Genomic DNA, 17,492 nt, shown 5'->3' on the forward strand with positions numbered 1-17,492 from the left:
AGAGGAGCAGGGTTCTGAATCTCGGTCTGGCTCACTACTCCAGAGTTTGCCCCGAGATCACTCAGGGGGATCCCTGCACACGAGTATAAGCTGTCAAAAGAGGGAGCCAAATCTGGCTCTTATGGAGCCAGGAGCCCCGGCTGGAGGCCTGCTCCCAAGGTCCAGTCCCCTAAGCTACATGTAATAATGGTGGCCCTGCTAAGAAGCACTGCCCTCACACCTGGCCCTCCTCAATCCACACCGCCTCCTAGGTGGAGGGCCTTACTGTTCTCCCCACTTTACAGAAAGGAACACTGAGGCTCAGAGTGGCAAGCTACCTGTCTGAGATCACCCAGTGAGGAAAAAGGCAAAGGTGGGGCTTGAACCCAGGTGGGTGACTCTATGGCCATCGTAACTACTGTCATCTCTAAAAAGCAGGCATGAAGCCATGAACATGGTGGGTATTCAGTAAACACCTGGCCTCTGTTCCTGGGTAATTGCACGGCAGAAATTAGGCTCTTGCTCTGGAGTCAGATCTCCTGGGACCAAATCCTGCCCCCAAGACAGACCAGAGAGGATTAACAGTGTCGCCTTGTTGGACTGCTGGAGGAGCCTGAGATGATCCCTGTAAGGCCCCACTCCCCACAGTAACTCCCCACAGCACTCATACATCCTCATCCAGGATTAACACACACACACACACACACACACACAATAATAATGAAGACAAAGCAGCTACAATCAAAGTACCTTCACGGGGGCGGGGAGGGTCAGACACCCAGACGTTCTGCAGCCACTGTCAACTGCCCTGTCCCCAGGTCCACAGCAGCTCCAAGATCAGGGCGAGTCCTCCATAATCCAGGGAGTCCTGGGTTTCCTGAGTCCATTGAGAAAACCCCCAGCCAAAACTACCAGGGCAACCAGTCAGTCACTCAGCCAGATAACCAGCTAACCAACCAGTCACCTGGCAAGTTAGCCCTTGAGCTGGTCTCAGTTTGCGCCCTCGACCCTGTCCATCTGCATCTCTGCCCCACGCTTCTGTGTCTCTGCTCCACCTCTCTGTGTCCCTGTCCCCGTCTCCCCACGTCCCTGTCCTCGTTCTGTGTGTGTCTCTCTCACACATGTGCACGCACAGATGGCCGCATCACGGCCCTGCACATGTCAGATCCCTGAGTCACAATCCCGTGCTAATTCACCACGGGGGATGTGTCCCAGGCTGGCAGTCTCTGCCTGGTCCCTCTGTTAAGTTCCTTCCAGATTCCAAGTTCCCAACAGCTGCAATCCAAGACCATACATATACACATATATGTATATATATCCAGGCTCATCTCCACCCCGAAATGCAATCTTAAAAGGAAATGGGCTATTTTAATTGGAGAACAAACTCAGAAACTTCAAGAAATAATTTAGAAGAATGGCACGCACTCTTAACAAAAAAAAAATTAGTATTAAAAAAAATCCCAGCTACCTATTTTATGTCTATATAGTTATCAACACAGAGCTGAAATCTGGAAGGCTGTGCTCCAGCTGTAACCAGTTACCCCAGGGAGGGGAGCGGTGGTATGCATACAAGTGATCATCCTGTCTTGGACCCTAAGCTCCCAAACTTCCCGAAGTCACGCACCTTCACTGACACCAAACAGACCACCTGGGCTTATGTACTTGACAGACCACCTGTGCTATTATTTACTAAACATATCACGTGTGCTATTATTTACTTAAGACGGTCCTTTCAACCAACTCACTCACTAAAGCCTTAATAATAACAGTGCTGAAGTCAATATTTTTTCTTCTAATACTCATCAAACAAAATGCACAAATGCGAGCCTTCGTAAGACTTGTCTGTACATCAGCGTGAACGAGCTTTCGTACCAGAAATGCACTGACATCAAAACCAGGATGCAGCTCCCAGACATGATCCTGAGGGGGGTTTAAAAAAAGCCAGATGGAGAACGACATAATATGGGTTATGATTCCATGACGGTAAAGTTCAAAAACAGGCAAAAGGGAGCCATGATCTGCAGCGTTGTTTACACAGGTGACCGAACTTCAAAGGAAGACACGGTGAGCAGGAAGTCCTGAGAGTGGTGGCTTCTGGGGGTGCCGGCAAGATTCTCTCCTTGATCTGGGGTTACAAGAGTGTTTGCCTTTTAACTGTTCTCCAAACTGTGTATCTACGTCTTATGTGCTTCTCTGTGCCTATGTTACATTCCCCAGTAACAAAGTTTTTAAAGTCTTTTGTATTGTGCGAATTCTTTTTAAAAATGAGATCGTACTTCTATTACATGAGTACAATATACTATTGTACTCATATAATGTAATTTTAAAAAGCAGGTAAATATATGTGAAAGTCTCAGCTGTTTGATCTCTGCACCCACTCTGAAGTACCTGAGGGTCAGTTTTAAGCCTCTGTGGGTGGTACGTACAACCCCCCCACACACCCCAGTTGCTCTCAGTCTCACACACACATCGCAGTTGCTTGTGTGCATGCACACGCGCACACACACACACACACACACACACACATCCCAGTTGCTCTCACTCTCCCGGCGCGCACACACACACACACCCACCCCAGTTTCACTCTCCTGGTGTGCACACACACACACCCCAGTTGCTCTCACGCTCTTTTCATTCTCCTGCCACACACAAATAGACACACACACAGAGTTACTCTCACTCTCTTGGCACGTGCGCGCACACACACACCCCCCTGTTGCTCTCAGTCTCCTGGCTCCTCACTCTCCTCTGTAAAAGGATTCCACTTCCCAGAACCTGCAGGGCCACTTCGCCCGTGTGAACACAAACACCCTGGGCAGGCTGGGTAACGTGTACTTCCTCCTAGCCCTGGGGTGGAGGCGGGCGCAGGGAGAGGCGGGGTACCTCACAGTGTCAGTTTCAGGACAAGTGTCAAGTGACAGCTGGGGACAGGGTGGGAGGGACAGACACCCACCTGAGAAATACGGGAGGGCTTCTGGGGCACAGGGCTGGGTGGGGTCCTGCCCCTGCACCATACCAGTGAGCTCTGAAGGGCTCTTGACCCGAAACTGGGTGCACAGCCTCCTCTAGGGCCCACGTACCCGCTGACAGCTGGTGAGGACTACAGCTCTGTTTGAACACCACCATAATCAAACATCCTTTCCCAGGACTGCACGCAGGATAGTACTCAGAACAAGGCCAGGTTGAGGAAGACAGGCTGGAAGGGGCAGGGGCTCTCTGGGAGCTCAAACGAGCCCAGGACACCAGGAAACCAGCCACTCACTTGCAGGACAACCATTTTTTTTAATAGTCACAGTTGGTGAAAACTTTTAAGAGGAAACCTGGCAACAGCTTTTAAAAAGGTTCTCACCTTCCAGTAGAGCTACTTCTGGAAACTAATCCCAAAGAAACAGTTGGAAATGAAGAAAAAAATTCATGGCATTGGTTATAAAGGGGGAAGAAAAAAGAACCAACCTCAATGTCTACAGGAGAATGGTTAAATATATTATCATATATCCTTATGACATTACACATTATTATTATTATAAATGCAGATGTAGTCATAGAGAAAAGATTGCAAAAAATTGCAAAATGTTCATCAGGGTTATGTTTTGGAGTTGGGACTACCAGTGATTTATTTTTTATTTTTAAATTTTTTTATTTGGCTCCACTGGGTCTTAGTTATAGCATATGGGATCTAGTTCCTGACCAGGGACCAAACCCAGGCACCCTGCACTGGGAGCTCAGGGTCTTAAACCACTGGACCACCAGGGAAGTCACCCAGTTATTTTTGAAAATGTGTTCTTTATACCTAAACATTCCTCTATTTTCCCAATTACCTTTAATAACTGCTTTCAAAATCAGGGGAACAAAGCAGTAAGTTTTCATTCATTTAATTGATTTCCTTTCACTAGAGGAATGTTTCCTGGTTTCTGTAATAAAGCAGTGAATGAACTAGACCCCCTCTGCCCCACGGCTGGAGGGGGAGATATACATGAATTGCGGGCCCTTACCAAACATACACATTAGAATAAGCAATGTGAAGAAAGAATGAGCTGATGGAGGACAAGAACAGGGTGCTGCAGCGTGGCTGATCAAGGACGCCTTCTCGGAAGTGGTGGCATTTAAGCCCTGAAGGATGTGAAGCTGACCAGAGAAGGGAGGGTGGGAAGTGAGGAGTACAGATGAAGAGCAAGTGGAAAGACCCTGGAGTGTTGAGGAGTCTAGAGTTGTCCCTCATGGCAGGTTTAGAAGGCAGTGACCCAGCTTGGCTGCCACAAAGATGATGAACTCGTTAAGAGGCAGAGGTAGTCCCCCTGGGAGCTGGGGTAGCCATCCCCATAGAGGGCAGGAGTGGTCTCACCCAGAACAGGGGTGGTGCTGATGTAGAGAAGAGGAAGGGCATGGACTGGAGAGGATCTGGTTGCCTCCTCACACACGAGGAACTCCAGGGCACTCAATCCTAAACTGAGTACCAGGTGAGAACCGGCTAGATCAGGTCACCAAGATGCAGGCCACCACTTCTGCTCTCAGCCCCATGCTGCTCAGACTACAGAGGGGCAGAGGGGAGCAGACGAGCCATTACAAGGCAACGTGTTTGGGCTGACAGTCACCTGGTAGGGCTGGGTTCAGCTGTAACAAATGTGACAGGTTTCCAAGGAAAAGCCAGTCCCTACCCTCTGATAGGGTAGGATGTGCAGTATTTCAAAATCCTTCCTGGGCAGGCTTCTTTATAAGTGTTGCTCAGGAGACCATAAGGCAAGGAGCATCCCCAATGGGTAGATAAGCAAACTGGGTGCAAATCATGGTGTTTCTTGATAACAAGAGTAAGAATTCGGGCCCTCAGTTGTGAGAATACTGTGACTCTCCACCCAGGCCTGCTCCCGTGCTAAGCACCCATGCCAGCCATCCCATGCTGAATGGTTTATACTTGTGTCTGCATAGACTTCACTGGTGGTGGTGGGTGGTGGTTTAGTCACTAAGTCATGTCCGACTCTTGCGACTCCATGGACAGTAGCCTGCCAGGCTCCTCTGTCCGTGGGATTCTCCAGGCAAGAATACTGGAGTGGGTTGCCATTTCCTTCTCCAGGGGATCTTCCCAACCCAGGAATCGAACCTGGGTCTTCCACATTGCAGGCAGATTCTTTACCAACTGACCTACAAGGGAAGCCCATTGACTTCACTGCTGGCTGTCAAATCCACTTTCTTCCTGAATTTGTTTGGAGCAGCGGGAGGTACATACAAAAAGACTGCCTTCTCAGGTTCCCTTGTAGTAATGGCTAAATAGGTGTCTCATTCTGGTCAACAAGAGGTTAAGTGGAAGTCCACTGGGCAAGGGGGAAGAGGCCTTCTGGTAGAGTTATTGCTTTCCAATAAAAAAGAGCACATCCTCTGCATCCTTCTCCTTCCTGGAATGTGGATGCCATAGCTGGAGGTGTGGCAGCCATCCTGTGACTGTGAGGCTGAGAGCCACATGCAAGGATTCAGGAGCCCTCTCTCCCAGCCAGTGGCCCTGTGCCAGTCCACCCACTCTCCGTTTCCTTCCCATGTGCAAGAGAGACTATGTTGCGATATGAGGTCCTAACCAGATCCTCATTTTACAGATAAGGAAATGGAAGCTCTTCAAGGACGGGGCACTAGCCCAGGGTCACGTACAGCCAGGAAGAGATAAGGCTGGAATGTGAGCCTGTACTCTAACCACTTCATAGTATCAACAGCTCCTTGAATCTTAGTGAAGAATACTGGCTTTGCAGAAAACTTGGCTTCAATTTACTTCTCCATTCAGTAGTTTGCTTGTCTACCCCGCTCACTAGAAGCACGAGCTTCCTTTGCTCCTTTGCTCTGGGTGCTCCCAAAGGAGCAATGACCAATGCCCTCTTATCAGCCAAGACTGTACTCTGCTACAGGTAAGCCAGGGAAGGTGGAGTGACTCTTCTGAAAAATGGGGGCACCACTGGCTTTACAGGAAGCTGTGAGGGTTCAATGTGGAATGAATGGAAAGCACAGTACCCAATAACTGGTTCCATTATTACTATCACAGAGGTACAATGTGGATCTCCTCTTCCAAAGACCTCTTCTTGTGACCAAAAGGGTCTCTAGGGGATCACCATCTCTAGGGGATTCCTGGATGCAAAGATGATTTCTTGACACAACCCCTAACCCTAACCGAGATGATTTCTCACAGGCCAAATACCCCCAGGATTCCCAGTGAATTCCCAACTACTCTTCCAGCAACCTCCTCATGCCCTGCCTTGCACTGGTCTTGTCTTCTGCTTGCAGTGGCTGCCATGTATGCCAATCCTTCCTCTTCCGTAGGCCCAGTTCCCAAGCCACCTCCTGGCTGAAGCCTTCCCTGATTTCCCCAACCCACCCGGGACTGCCCCTCAGGAAAGCTACGGGGCCCCTCGTCTGGCCCACTGGCTGCCTGATGTGGTGTCTGGGAAGGCTGGCTACCCGGCACTCTTGTTGGGTGCTGTGCTGGCCTCCACAAGACCAGCTCCTGTGGTCTTATGGTCTGTACCGACTCTCCCAGGAGTGCTGGCACCTCCAGGACAAGTTCAAGTCCATCTGATGAATGGGACAAAGAATAATCATGCTGCCCAACATTCATATGGGGCCTACTATGTGCCTGGCACTGTTCTAAGCACTTTATGCGTATTAGCTCATTTGATCAGCACAACAATCCTTTGAGAAACGTCAGTATGTATTAGTCGCTCAGTCGTGTCTGACTCTTTGTGACTCCGTGGACTGTAGCCTGCCAGACTCCTCTGTCCATGGAATTCTCCAGGGAAGAATACTGGAGTGGGTTGCCATTCCCTTTGAGAATTATACTTTTATTAACCCCACTTTATATAGGAGGAAATTGAGGCATAGAATGAAGGAACTTGCCCAAGCTCACACAGCTGGTTAATGGCAAAGCTGGTTTCAAATCTTGAAGACTGATACTAGAGTCCCTGCTTTTAACCTCTAGATCTTTCTCCATTGCAAGAATAAATGTGCAAATGTCCACGGCATGAAGAGAGTCACCTGGGGTCAGGCTTGAGCAGCAAGAAAGTTCACTTTTTTCCACCTAAGCCACAGCAAACACTCTCAACTCCACATCTCCTTTGCTAACCTGCCAATATTGAGGCTGAAAAAGCTAGATATTCACTTTTCCAGCTGAGAAGGCTGCTAGAAGGTAGGAATGCTTCCTCATAAAAGAGCAGTATGGCAGTCCTAGCTGGCTTCCTGCTTTCTGCTTTGTGGCTGAGAGGACATGTTACCTGGAGCCACAGCAACCATTTTGCAACCATGAGAAAAGGTCAAGATGATTTCAGGAGTGCATTCTTGGGGCCCTGACATGTGGAGCTGTGGAACCAATCTCAGAACGGCCTTTTCTCTGGACTTCTTGATCAATAAGCCACTGTGAGTCGACTCTGCATTACTTATATACCAGGGTGAGACATAAAACAATAACATGGTAACAGGCAACAGGCAACCAGGATGGACGGTGAACATCAGTCTTGTTTGTGTCCAATTACTTAAACGTGAGCTCCTTGAGGGGGTCACTGCCAGTGTTGTGCATGGTTGTGTCTCAGCACCAGCACCGTGACTGGCACAGCAGGCACACAGCTGACATTTGGTGACTGATCCTCACTGATGTCCTTGGTGACCGTGGTCAACTGTTGGGAGCGCAGGCGCTACAGTCTGAGTGCCAACTACAGTACCTTCTAGCTCCAAACAGGGCGCCTCGGCTCTCTGAGCTTATGTCTCCTCATCTGTGAGGGCTTACCTCACAGGATTCCAGAGGAAGTGTCAGTATCTATATGTCTGGAGCACTTAGTACAGGACCTGATGCCAGGAATGGGCGGTAGCTGCGACCATTGTCAACCTCTTTTTCCCCTCAGTATTCTTGCCTGTCAAGTGGCCACCATGATCTGTCTCAGCTTTAATGAGCTAGAAATCTGAAACAGTCCAGTACAAAGCATCCTCGCAAGCAAATGTTAATTCTTATCTTTAACTTGTCACCTCCTTGTAAGATGGAAATAACTAAAGTACCTCCCCTCACAGGGTTGACGTGAAGAGTAAGCGGGTTCATATATAAAGCCCCGAGGGCAGCGCCCGGCACAGGTAACCACCAGGAGGCGTTAGCTGCTATTAACTCTACTCGTATGTGGATTCCTGGTACCCTGCTCCCTAGGTGTGTGACCGTGGGCAAGTCACCCAACCCTCTGCCTTTCTCTGGGGGCTTCCGACCTGAAATAAAGAATCCGCCTGCCAATGCAGGAGACGCAAGAAATGTGGGTTCAATCCCTGGGTAGGGAAGATCCCCTGGAGGAGGAAATGGCAACCCACTCCAGTATTCTTTCCTGGGAAATCCCAGGGACAGGAGAGCCTGGTGGGCTACAGTCCATGGGTCACAAAGAGCTGGACACGACTGAGGGACTGAGTATATGGTACACATGGTGAGGGTGGAAAAGGAGGCAGAAGGCAGAAACTGGATATGAATCACTACACTTCTACAAAAGAATATCTTTGTTCTCCCATGGCACGACCTGATGGGCCTGACAACTTGTTAACTTAGCCTTGGTCACCAAGTCTGGAGACCTTGCCCAGCTGTGGCCAGTATTTGGTTGTCTACTCAATACTCACTCCCCTCTTCCCCTGGAAGACGCACCCCAACTGGTCAAAGGCAATCAGGGCATGGCATTCCTCTGCTGATCTGACTGGCCAGGTGAGGAGAGCACATGACCTCAGCTGGACCAATCCTAGCCTAAAGGGAAGTATTTATAACCCGTGAGCGACTGGGCTCTCTTTTTCTTCTCTCTTTCTCTCTTGATATCTGTAGACAGGAAAGCAGGTGGCTCTGACTGTCACTGTCACTGGCAGCCGTCTTGGGACAAAGAGGCACATGGGTCATATATATATGTATATATATATATATATATATATATATATATATATATATATATAGAGAGAGAGAGGGACTGTAGGATAAAGCTAATGCTGAGAACCTAGATGGCAGACATTTGAGCTGCTGACCCTACCTGGCCTGATACCCACTCACTTCTAGACTTCTAAGACGGATTAAATGTCTTTACCATTTGGCCAGATGATACCAAGGTTTTTGTTACTTGCAACTGAAAGCATCCTTAAAACCACAAAGTAGGCAGCTGTTTTTCAACTGTTCACAAAGGAAAATCCTGCAAGAGGGAAATGGGGCATCTGTGACACCAACAGGAAGCAAGGCGGCATCAAGAAGGTTTACAAGTCTCAAGATGTGCATCCCCTGCCTGGTGGGATGACACCACACATGGGATGCAGACACAGGCTGTCGGGTTGTCCCTGGTGCCCCAGAGCCCAGGAAACGTTGTGCGGTGGGTTACTCCTTTCCTTCATGCTTCATAAGAGCCAAGCTGCAGCCAGTTTTCTATGTTCTATTTGTCCTGAACTTGGCAGGGGGTTAATCCCCAGCTGACTCAGCTGAGGATGAGAGACAGGACAAGAAAGCCCAGCCTGGCTCTCCTGCAGAGACTCGGTTCCTGAATCAAAGGCTGGACTTCTGGATCTGAGAACCCTGAGATATGACTACAGCTAGGCTCTCTGAAATGGCTCACGGCCTGAGGACCTCGGCAAGGACACCCCACTGGCTTCGGTGTACCATCACTCCATTAGGATCAAGGGAAAGGCCTGAATGAGATGAAAGGGGCTCAAAGAGACCTGCCCTCTGGAGCCAGCCTGCCCTGGTGCCAGTGGCCGCTCAGTCGTGAGGCCGCCTCGTGACCCTGGACGAGTGATTTCACTTGAGCTGCCTCATCTATAAAATAAGGACAGAAGTACCCACTTCACAGAATTGTTGTGGATAAAATAAACGAATATGTGTAAAGTGCTTAGCATGGAGTCTGGCACAGAGTAAAGGCTTAAGAAATGTGAGCTATTTTTATTTAATCATTAAGATTTGATGGTATGTATGCACCAATTATTGAAGTATAATTACATATAGTAACACATACTGGTTTTAAGTGTACAGTTTGGGGACTTCCCTGGTGGTCCAGTGGCTAAGACTCCACGCTCCTGATGAAGCAGGGGGCCCAGGTTTGATCCCTAGTCAGAGAACTAGATCCCACGTGTCACAACCAAGAGTTCACATGACATAACCAAAGTTCCCATGTGCTGCAATTAAGATCCAGAGCAGCCAAATAAATATCACATATGTTTTTTCCAGTAGTCATGTATGGATGTGAGAGTTGGACCATAAAGAAAGCTGAACACCACAGAATTGATGCTTTTGAGCTGTGGTATTGAAGACTCTTGAGAGTTCCTTGGACTGCAAGGAGATCAAACCAGTCATTCCTAAAGAAAATCAATCCTCAATATTCATTAGAAGGATTGATGCTGAAGCTCCAATACTTTGGCCAACTGATTCAAAGAGCTGACTCATTAGAAAAGACCCTGATGCTGAGAAAGACTGAAGGCAGGAGGAGAAGGGGATGACAGAGGACGAAATGGTTGCATGGCATCACCAACTCAATGGACTTGAGTTGGAGCAAGCTCTGGGAGATGGTGAAGGACAGGGAAGCCTGGCGTGCTGCAAAGAGTCGGACATGACTGAGCGACTGAACAAGACTGAACAACAACACATATGTGTGTATGTTTTATATATATAATTTTGACACATGTCTAAAAGTGTAACACACTCTTAACAAGACACGGAGGCTAGCTGACCAAACATATTAACTGAGTGCCTTGTTCCGGGAGTCATCACTGACCCTCTCCTATGGAGGCTGGTCAGCTATAGCCCTAAAAGGCTCCCCAGCCAGCTCCCTTTCCTCCACATTCCGGTCCCTTTGCCGTGGCTCTGTCCTCCAGTTGCTCTGACTGCAATCTCTAAGTGTGATGTTATCACTTAACTGGCCAGGCCCCTCTCCAGCCTGAAAGCCTTCTGGGGCTGACCTCAGGGTAAACTCTAAACCCCTCCCATGGCCTCCAGGGCCTGTGCTCTGCCTGCATATCTCCCAGGTCTCTGCAGAGAGATCCATCCTCCACTTCCCCTTCTCTCTCTTTCCCGTCTCACTGGTGACTTTTAAAAATAGCCATTTTTTATTGAGATCATTGCAGACTTGCCTACATTTGTAAAACACGATAAAGCCTGGAGAACCCCATGGACAGAGGAGCCTGGCAGGGGTTGCAAGAGCTGGACACACTTAGCAACTAAACCACCACCACAGAGAGATACTACATACACTTTACCCGGTTTGGCACAAGGTAACATTTTACAAAAATGAAACACAATATCATAACCAGGATATGGACACTGAAACAATCTACTGATAATATTCCAATTTCCTGTATTCGTTTGTGTGTGTAATCCTGTTCTACACCGACGCATCACACGTGTGTGCCCGTGTATCCACCAATACAACCAAGATATGAACATGTCCAAGATCACAAAGACCCCTTGTGTTATCTTGTGTAACCACACCCACTCCTCCATAACCACATCCCTCACCCCTGACAACCACCAATATGTTCTCCATTTGTATGATTTTGGCATTTTAAAATGTTACATATTGCAACAACATGCATAGACTTGGAGGACAATGGGGAATAAGTCAGGCAAAGACAATTACTGTAGGATCTCAAGTAGTTATGGGATCTGAAAAATACAACAGACTTCCCTGGTGGTCCAGCGGTAAAGAATCCTCCTGCCAAGGCAGGGGGCACGGGGTTCAGTCCCTACTCAGGGATGATTTCACCTGCCGCGGAGCAACCAGGCCCTTGTGCCGCACTACTGAGCCAGTGCACTGCGACTGGAGAGTAGCCCCTCTCGCCACAATTAAAGAAACCCTACGCACAGCAACGAAGACCCAGAGCAGCCAAAAGCAGCCAACAAGCTAGTGGTGTATTATAACAAAGAAGCAGCAGACTCACTGAGTCAGGGAACAAATTAGTGGTTATTGCGGGGCAATACAGGAATGAGGGAGCAGGACGTACAAACTGCTGGGTGTAAGACAGGCTAAAAGGATGTATTGTACAACGTGGGGAATATAGCCCACATTTTGTAGTAACTGTAAATAGGGTGTAACTTTTAAAAATTATATATATAAAACAGGCAGTTAGAGGAGCAAGGTCGTGAGGCAAGGCGCGGTAGGTTTGCAGCCGCCATTTCTTCCGCCTCTGGTCTCTGGATCTTTCGTAGAGCGTCCAACAGCGCTGTGTTGGGACAGAGCACCCGGAGGTTCACAACCTCAGTGGTTCGTCGGAGCCACTATGAGGAGGGTCCAGGGAAGAATATACCATTTTCAGCGGAAAACAAGTGGAGATTACTAGCTATGATGACTTTGTTCTTTGGGTCCGGATTTGCTGCACCTTTCTTTATAGTAAGACACCAACTGCTTAAAAAGTAATCCATGAGACAGATAGGAAGAGGAGCATATTAAGAGATGCAGTCTCTTAAAAGGATCAATCCCTTGAATTCAGCATCCTAGATATGTTTGTAAATAAACTTATAGCATAAATCCTTAAAAAAAATTATATATATAAAACAAAGATAACTATCAATGATGAGTGGAAAAAATAAAATTATAGCATATATAGTTTTTTTTAAAAAGGTATATAAATGGAAGCATACTGTGTGTAACCACGTGGGATTGGCTTTTTTCACTCAGGGTAACTCCCTTGCTGCTGCTACCTTAGGTTCATCCAAATTGGCAAGTGTATCAGTAGTTTGTTTCCTTTCACTGCTGATAGTATTTCATTGTATGGATGTAGCAGAGTTTAACCATTCATCTGCTGAGGGACAGCCAGGCTGTTTCCAGTGTGGGGCTATTATGAAGAAGCTGCTGCGAACAACTGTGTATATAGGCTTTTGTGTGAACCCACGGAGAAGGCAATGGCACCCCACTCCAGTAATCTTGCCTGGAAAATCCCATGGACGGAGGCGCCTGGTAGGCTGCAGTCCATGGGGTCGAGAAGAGTCGGACACGACTGAGCGACTTCACTTTCACTTTTCACTTTCATGCATTGGAGAAGGAAATGGCAACCCACTCCAGTGTTCTTGCCTGGAGAATCCCAGGGACGGGGGAGCCTGGTGGGCTGCCGTCTATGGGGTCGCAGAGAGTCGGACACGACTGAAGCGACTTAGCAGCAGCAGCAGCAGTGTGAACCCAAGTCTTACTTCTCTGGGATAAACACCCAAGAGTCAAATGGCCAGAGCATATGAGAGTTGCCCACTTAGTTTTTAAGAATTTACCAATCTATTTTCCAGAGTGCCTGTACCACATGACATTCCCACCAGCAAAGTGGGAGTGATCCAGTTCCTCCACATCCTTGTCATCATTCATTCAACAGATGTTTATTGAGCAGCAAACAAGAAGTGTAATTCGTATCATCAAATAGGAGCTTGCATCCTAAAGAGTGTGTAGATAGGCAATACACAAGTCAACAAACTGAGTAGTGCTAAGAAGAAAATAAACAGAGTGCTGTGATAAGGGCAGGCAGGCCAGAGGCACAGCCGGTGATTAGGAAACCACACGGCCCAGGTTCACATCCACCACTTCCCAGCTGCAGGGCCGAGGCAAGCGCCCTCACGGACCTGTGCCCTGGTTTCCTCATCGGTTTCTTACGAGATCCCATCTCCCAGGGCTGTTGGGAGGACTGAGCAAGATAATAGCAGCACAGACCCTGGGTGTGGAATCCATCAGTTTAAAAGACTCTCTAAGCCTCTCAACACCCCAGGCAGCAATGATGAGAAGCCACAGCTCAAAGTTTTGTGGGCTTCCTGAGACAGAGTGTCCCTAAGTGCTCAGAAGGGAGACCCCCCCCGCCCCGCCGCCAGCCTCTCCACAGGTCAGAGTTCCCCTCTGGGAGCTCTGGGAACTGCCAGACAGGGACACAGCGGAAGAGGGGACAGCAAGGCCTCCACTTACCCAAAAACCAGCAGGGGAGACTCCAGGGCAGGGTCAGAGGAGTTGCTCAGGGTACGTGGGCCTCTCTGCACCCCGGAAATCTGACACCATTCCCCAGGCTGGAGGAATCACCTGAGTCCTCTCAGAAGGGCCGGGCACAGGGGCCTCCCCAAACTCTTGGGCCACAAAATAGCCGTTTCCTGCCCTGGGCTGAGGAGACCAAGGTCATCTGGAATCTCTCCTCCCCACTGCTGTCCCCGGTCTCTCCTGGGCCTGGCACACAAGAGGGAACTGAGAGAAGCCTGCTGGTGGGCATCTTACAAAAGAAACAGGGAAACGGGTGGGGCCGGGTCCCTTCTCTGAGAGGAGGGGATGGTGAGTCAGCGAGGCCCCGAGCCTTTCTGAGGAAGAGGCCCTGCTGCAGTGACCTGTTTTGTGGGCCTCCCTGTGGCCTGAGATGGATCCGCAAGCTGCTTCTTTCCTCAGGGTTGATGAGTCTGGAACGGGGGCACCTTCTTATGTAAAGCTCCTTCCAGCCCTGCAGACGGACAGCCAGAGGGCCACACAAAGCACCACGAGGTGGCAGGGAGGGTTGGAGTCTCTGACCTTGACCCTGCCTTGCAGTCTCTGGTATAAACTGTCCCGGGGGAGGAAGGCAGTCGGGAGGCCAGGCTGTGAAAGTGCGCTGCACACAGGCATTAAGGAACCAAGCCAGCAGGGGTCACTTCTCTCCTTAAAACCCTTCCTCAGTTCTCAGGGGCCACCGGAAGAAGACCGATCGTTATGGATGGTTCACCAGGTCTGGAATGACCCTTCCCCCCATCTCTCTGCTCAGGGCACATGGGCCTCTGTTCCCCTCCGCCACAACGCAAGGCCTCTGAACAGGCTATTCTTCCTGCCCCCAAAACACCCGGCCTCCAGCTCACCCTTGGGCGAGCTCCTACTTAATCCTTAAGTCTAGGTTAATGGGTCATTTTTCCAGAAAAGGCTTCTCAGACTCTCCCAGCCCTACTCCAGTAAGGGCCCACCTGTTAACTCTCTGTCAAGGCATTCTGAAATTTTCCTTTAGAGTTTAACCACCAGTTTAAATTATGTTGTTATCTGAGTGATTATCTGATATGTATCTTCCCTTAGCACATGGGGAGTGCTGTGAAGTCAGAATAATGGCAGTGACATTATTACTTTTAACAACAGCTCATCACGTTTATTAAACACCTACGATGTTTTCACAGCATTATCTCAGTGACCCCTCACCACAGCCCTGTGAGGTCAATACTATTACAACCCTAATTTACAGATGGGGAAGTCATGTCAGTCCTGCCCATGGGACCAGGCACTCTGAAAATGGTTAGTTTGGGGGTGAGGGGGGACATAGATGTTGGAGGTATTTTCTGATTATTCCCGCCCCCTAATTTCCAAGGTAGAGGGGAGTGGAGCCCATGGGGGAGCAGAAGCCCAGGTCCAGAGAGCACATTTGTGTCACACACTGCTTATGTACAGCTTCTGATTCCAAGGGCTCCTTCTGGTTCTAGAAGTGTTAGTCACTCAGTCGTGCCTGACTTTATGAACCCATGGACTATAGCCCGCCAGGCTCCTCTGTCCATGGAATTCTCCAGGCAAGAATACTGGAGAAGGTTGCCATTCCCTTCTGTACGCGATCTTCCCAACCCAGGAATTGAACCTGACTCTCCTGCATTGCAGACAGATTCTTTACCATCTGAGCCACCAGGGAAGCCCTTTCAGGTTCTAAAGCCTCTCCAATCCAAGAAGACACTAACTGAGCATATTATTTTTTATTCACATCTTTTGGCCATACAGTGCAGCAAGTTCCCCAACAGAGATTGAACCTGTGTCCCCAGTCCAGAGTGTTAACCACTGGACCGCCAGGTAAGTCTTACTGTGCAGCTACTGTGCGTTAGGCATGGCCGGAGCACGAGAGACACAGCAACAAACAAAACACGTGGAGCCGCATTTTCACAGGCTCATGTCTGCTGGGGGGATGGACAAAAAGTCCTGCTTTTCTTTAGTAGAGATCAATAGTGGTTGAGGAGGTGATGGTTGGTGGAGGGGTGGGACCCAATAGGTGGAGCACAGGGCTCTGGAGCTACCCTGTATGACAGTGTAATGGTTGATACATATCAAGTGTTATGACCCATGGCATGTAGAACACAAGGCATGAGTCCTAACGATACACTACAGACTTCAGTTAATAATGTCGAATCAGTACTGGTTCATCGATTTAAAAAGACATACCATGCTAATAGGAATGTAAAAAAAGGGGAAACTGTGAGGTGGGGAGAGATGGAGTTTGTGAGAACTCTCTGTACTTTATGATCGTTTTTCTGTATACCTTTAAAACTCCTCTTTAACAAAAAAAAAGTCATGTTTCTCTTGAATCCATTCCCATCAGCTCTATCTTTGGTTTTCCCACCACCTTCACCTGCTCCTTGCACACCTCCACTCTTCTGATTCTCAACTCAACGCCTTCACTCTTCACCTGGTGCCACCCTCCACCCTCTTCTCTCACCCCCACATCCAGTCCATTCAAAGTTAGTATTGGCCCCACCCTCAAATTATGGTGAGGATCTGCCCACTTCCCTGGTCCTCCCCACAGCTCCCCGCCAGCCTGGACCATGAACCAAAGCAGGAGCTCCCAGCCCTACTCCCACACACAGCCAAACTTGAGGCAGACCGTCTCCCTCCTCTGCTCAGAGCCCTCCCATAACACAGTGAGGAAAAAGCCATGGTCCCTATGAGGCCTCACATGTAACTCTGACCTCATCTCCTCCTGTGTTGTCTTTTGATTTCAGCTACTGAGGTGGGTGTGTGATGGCATCTCATGGTTACCATGTGCATTTCCACATGATGATTAAGGATAGTGAGGTATGTGCTTCAAATAATAATAATGAAAGGTTATTTAAATCATAATATTATTATTTAATATAATATGATACAAAGGGTTATTTTTAAAAATATTATTATTTAAACAATAATAATAATGAAGGGTTAGATAGCATCACTGACTCAACAGACAGGAATCTGAACAAACTTCAGGAGACAGCAAAGGACAGTGAAGCCCAGCGTGCAGCAGTTCATCAGATCGGAAAGAGATGGACAGGACTTTGCGACTGTTTGGAAAACATTCCACCTGGGACTGTGGATCTGTATTAAACTCCTGAATCCCAACAACCACTTTACAAGGGAGGTAGTGATATCATCTCCGTTTACAGATGGGAACACTGAGGCACAGGCAGGTTATGTGCCGTGGCCACACTCACACGGGTAGGAAGGCTGGGATTCCAACACAGGCCTTTTGTCTCACGACTCTTCACTGGTTCTTAGGGTGCGTTTGTGCATGCTCAGCTGCCCAGTCATGTTCCACTCTTTGGGTCCCCATGGCTTGTAGCTCACTAGGCATCTCTGTGGGATTTCCCAGGCAAGAATACGGAAGTGGGTTGCCATTTCCTCCTCCAGGGGAATCTTCCTGACCCAGGGATTGAACCTGCATCTCTTGCCTCTTCTGCACTGGCAGGTGGCTTTACCACTGAGCCACCTGGGAAGCCTGGTTCTTAGGGTAGGTGCTGCTGCTGCTACTAAGTCGCTTCAGTCGTGTCCGACTCTGTGTGACCCCATAGATGGCAGCCCACC

The 17,492-nt window shown here is 48.8% G+C and overlaps 2 protein-coding genes across 5 annotated transcripts in view; one reads left to right on the forward strand and one right to left on the reverse strand.

Annotated features, from left to right (window-relative positions):
• Positions 1 to 17,492, reverse strand: part of SIPA1L3 (signal induced proliferation associated 1 like 3) — a 253,512-nt gene that overhangs the window by 120,468 nt on the left and 115,552 nt on the right. The window lies entirely within an intron of this gene.
• Positions 5,821 to 12,452, forward strand: LOC102288051 (cytochrome c oxidase subunit 7C, mitochondrial). The gene is made up of 2 exons (XM_005908242.2): positions 5,821 to 5,864; positions 12,050 to 12,452. Exons 1-2 carry the CDS (start codon positions 5,821 to 5,823, stop codon positions 12,342 to 12,344), a joined length of 339 nt encoding a protein of 112 aa, XP_005908304.2. The 3' UTR covers positions 12,345 to 12,452.

This window comes from Bos mutus, chromosome 18, assembly GCF_027580195.1.
Source record: "Bos mutus isolate GX-2022 chromosome 18, NWIPB_WYAK_1.1, whole genome shotgun sequence".
NCBI classification, from domain to species: Eukaryota; Metazoa; Chordata; class Mammalia; order Artiodactyla; family Bovidae; genus Bos; species Bos mutus.

Bases quoted from the DNA above. Each gene is read 5' to 3' on its own strand.
- LOC102288051 (XM_005908242.2), top strand. From the start codon at position 5,821: ATGACCAATGCCCTCTTATCAGCCAAGACTGTACTCTGCTACAG. The intron at 5,865-12,049 runs GTAAGCCAGGGA...TATATAAAACAG, and splicing joins AAGACTGTACTCTGCTACAG to GCAGTTAGAGGAGCAAGGTC.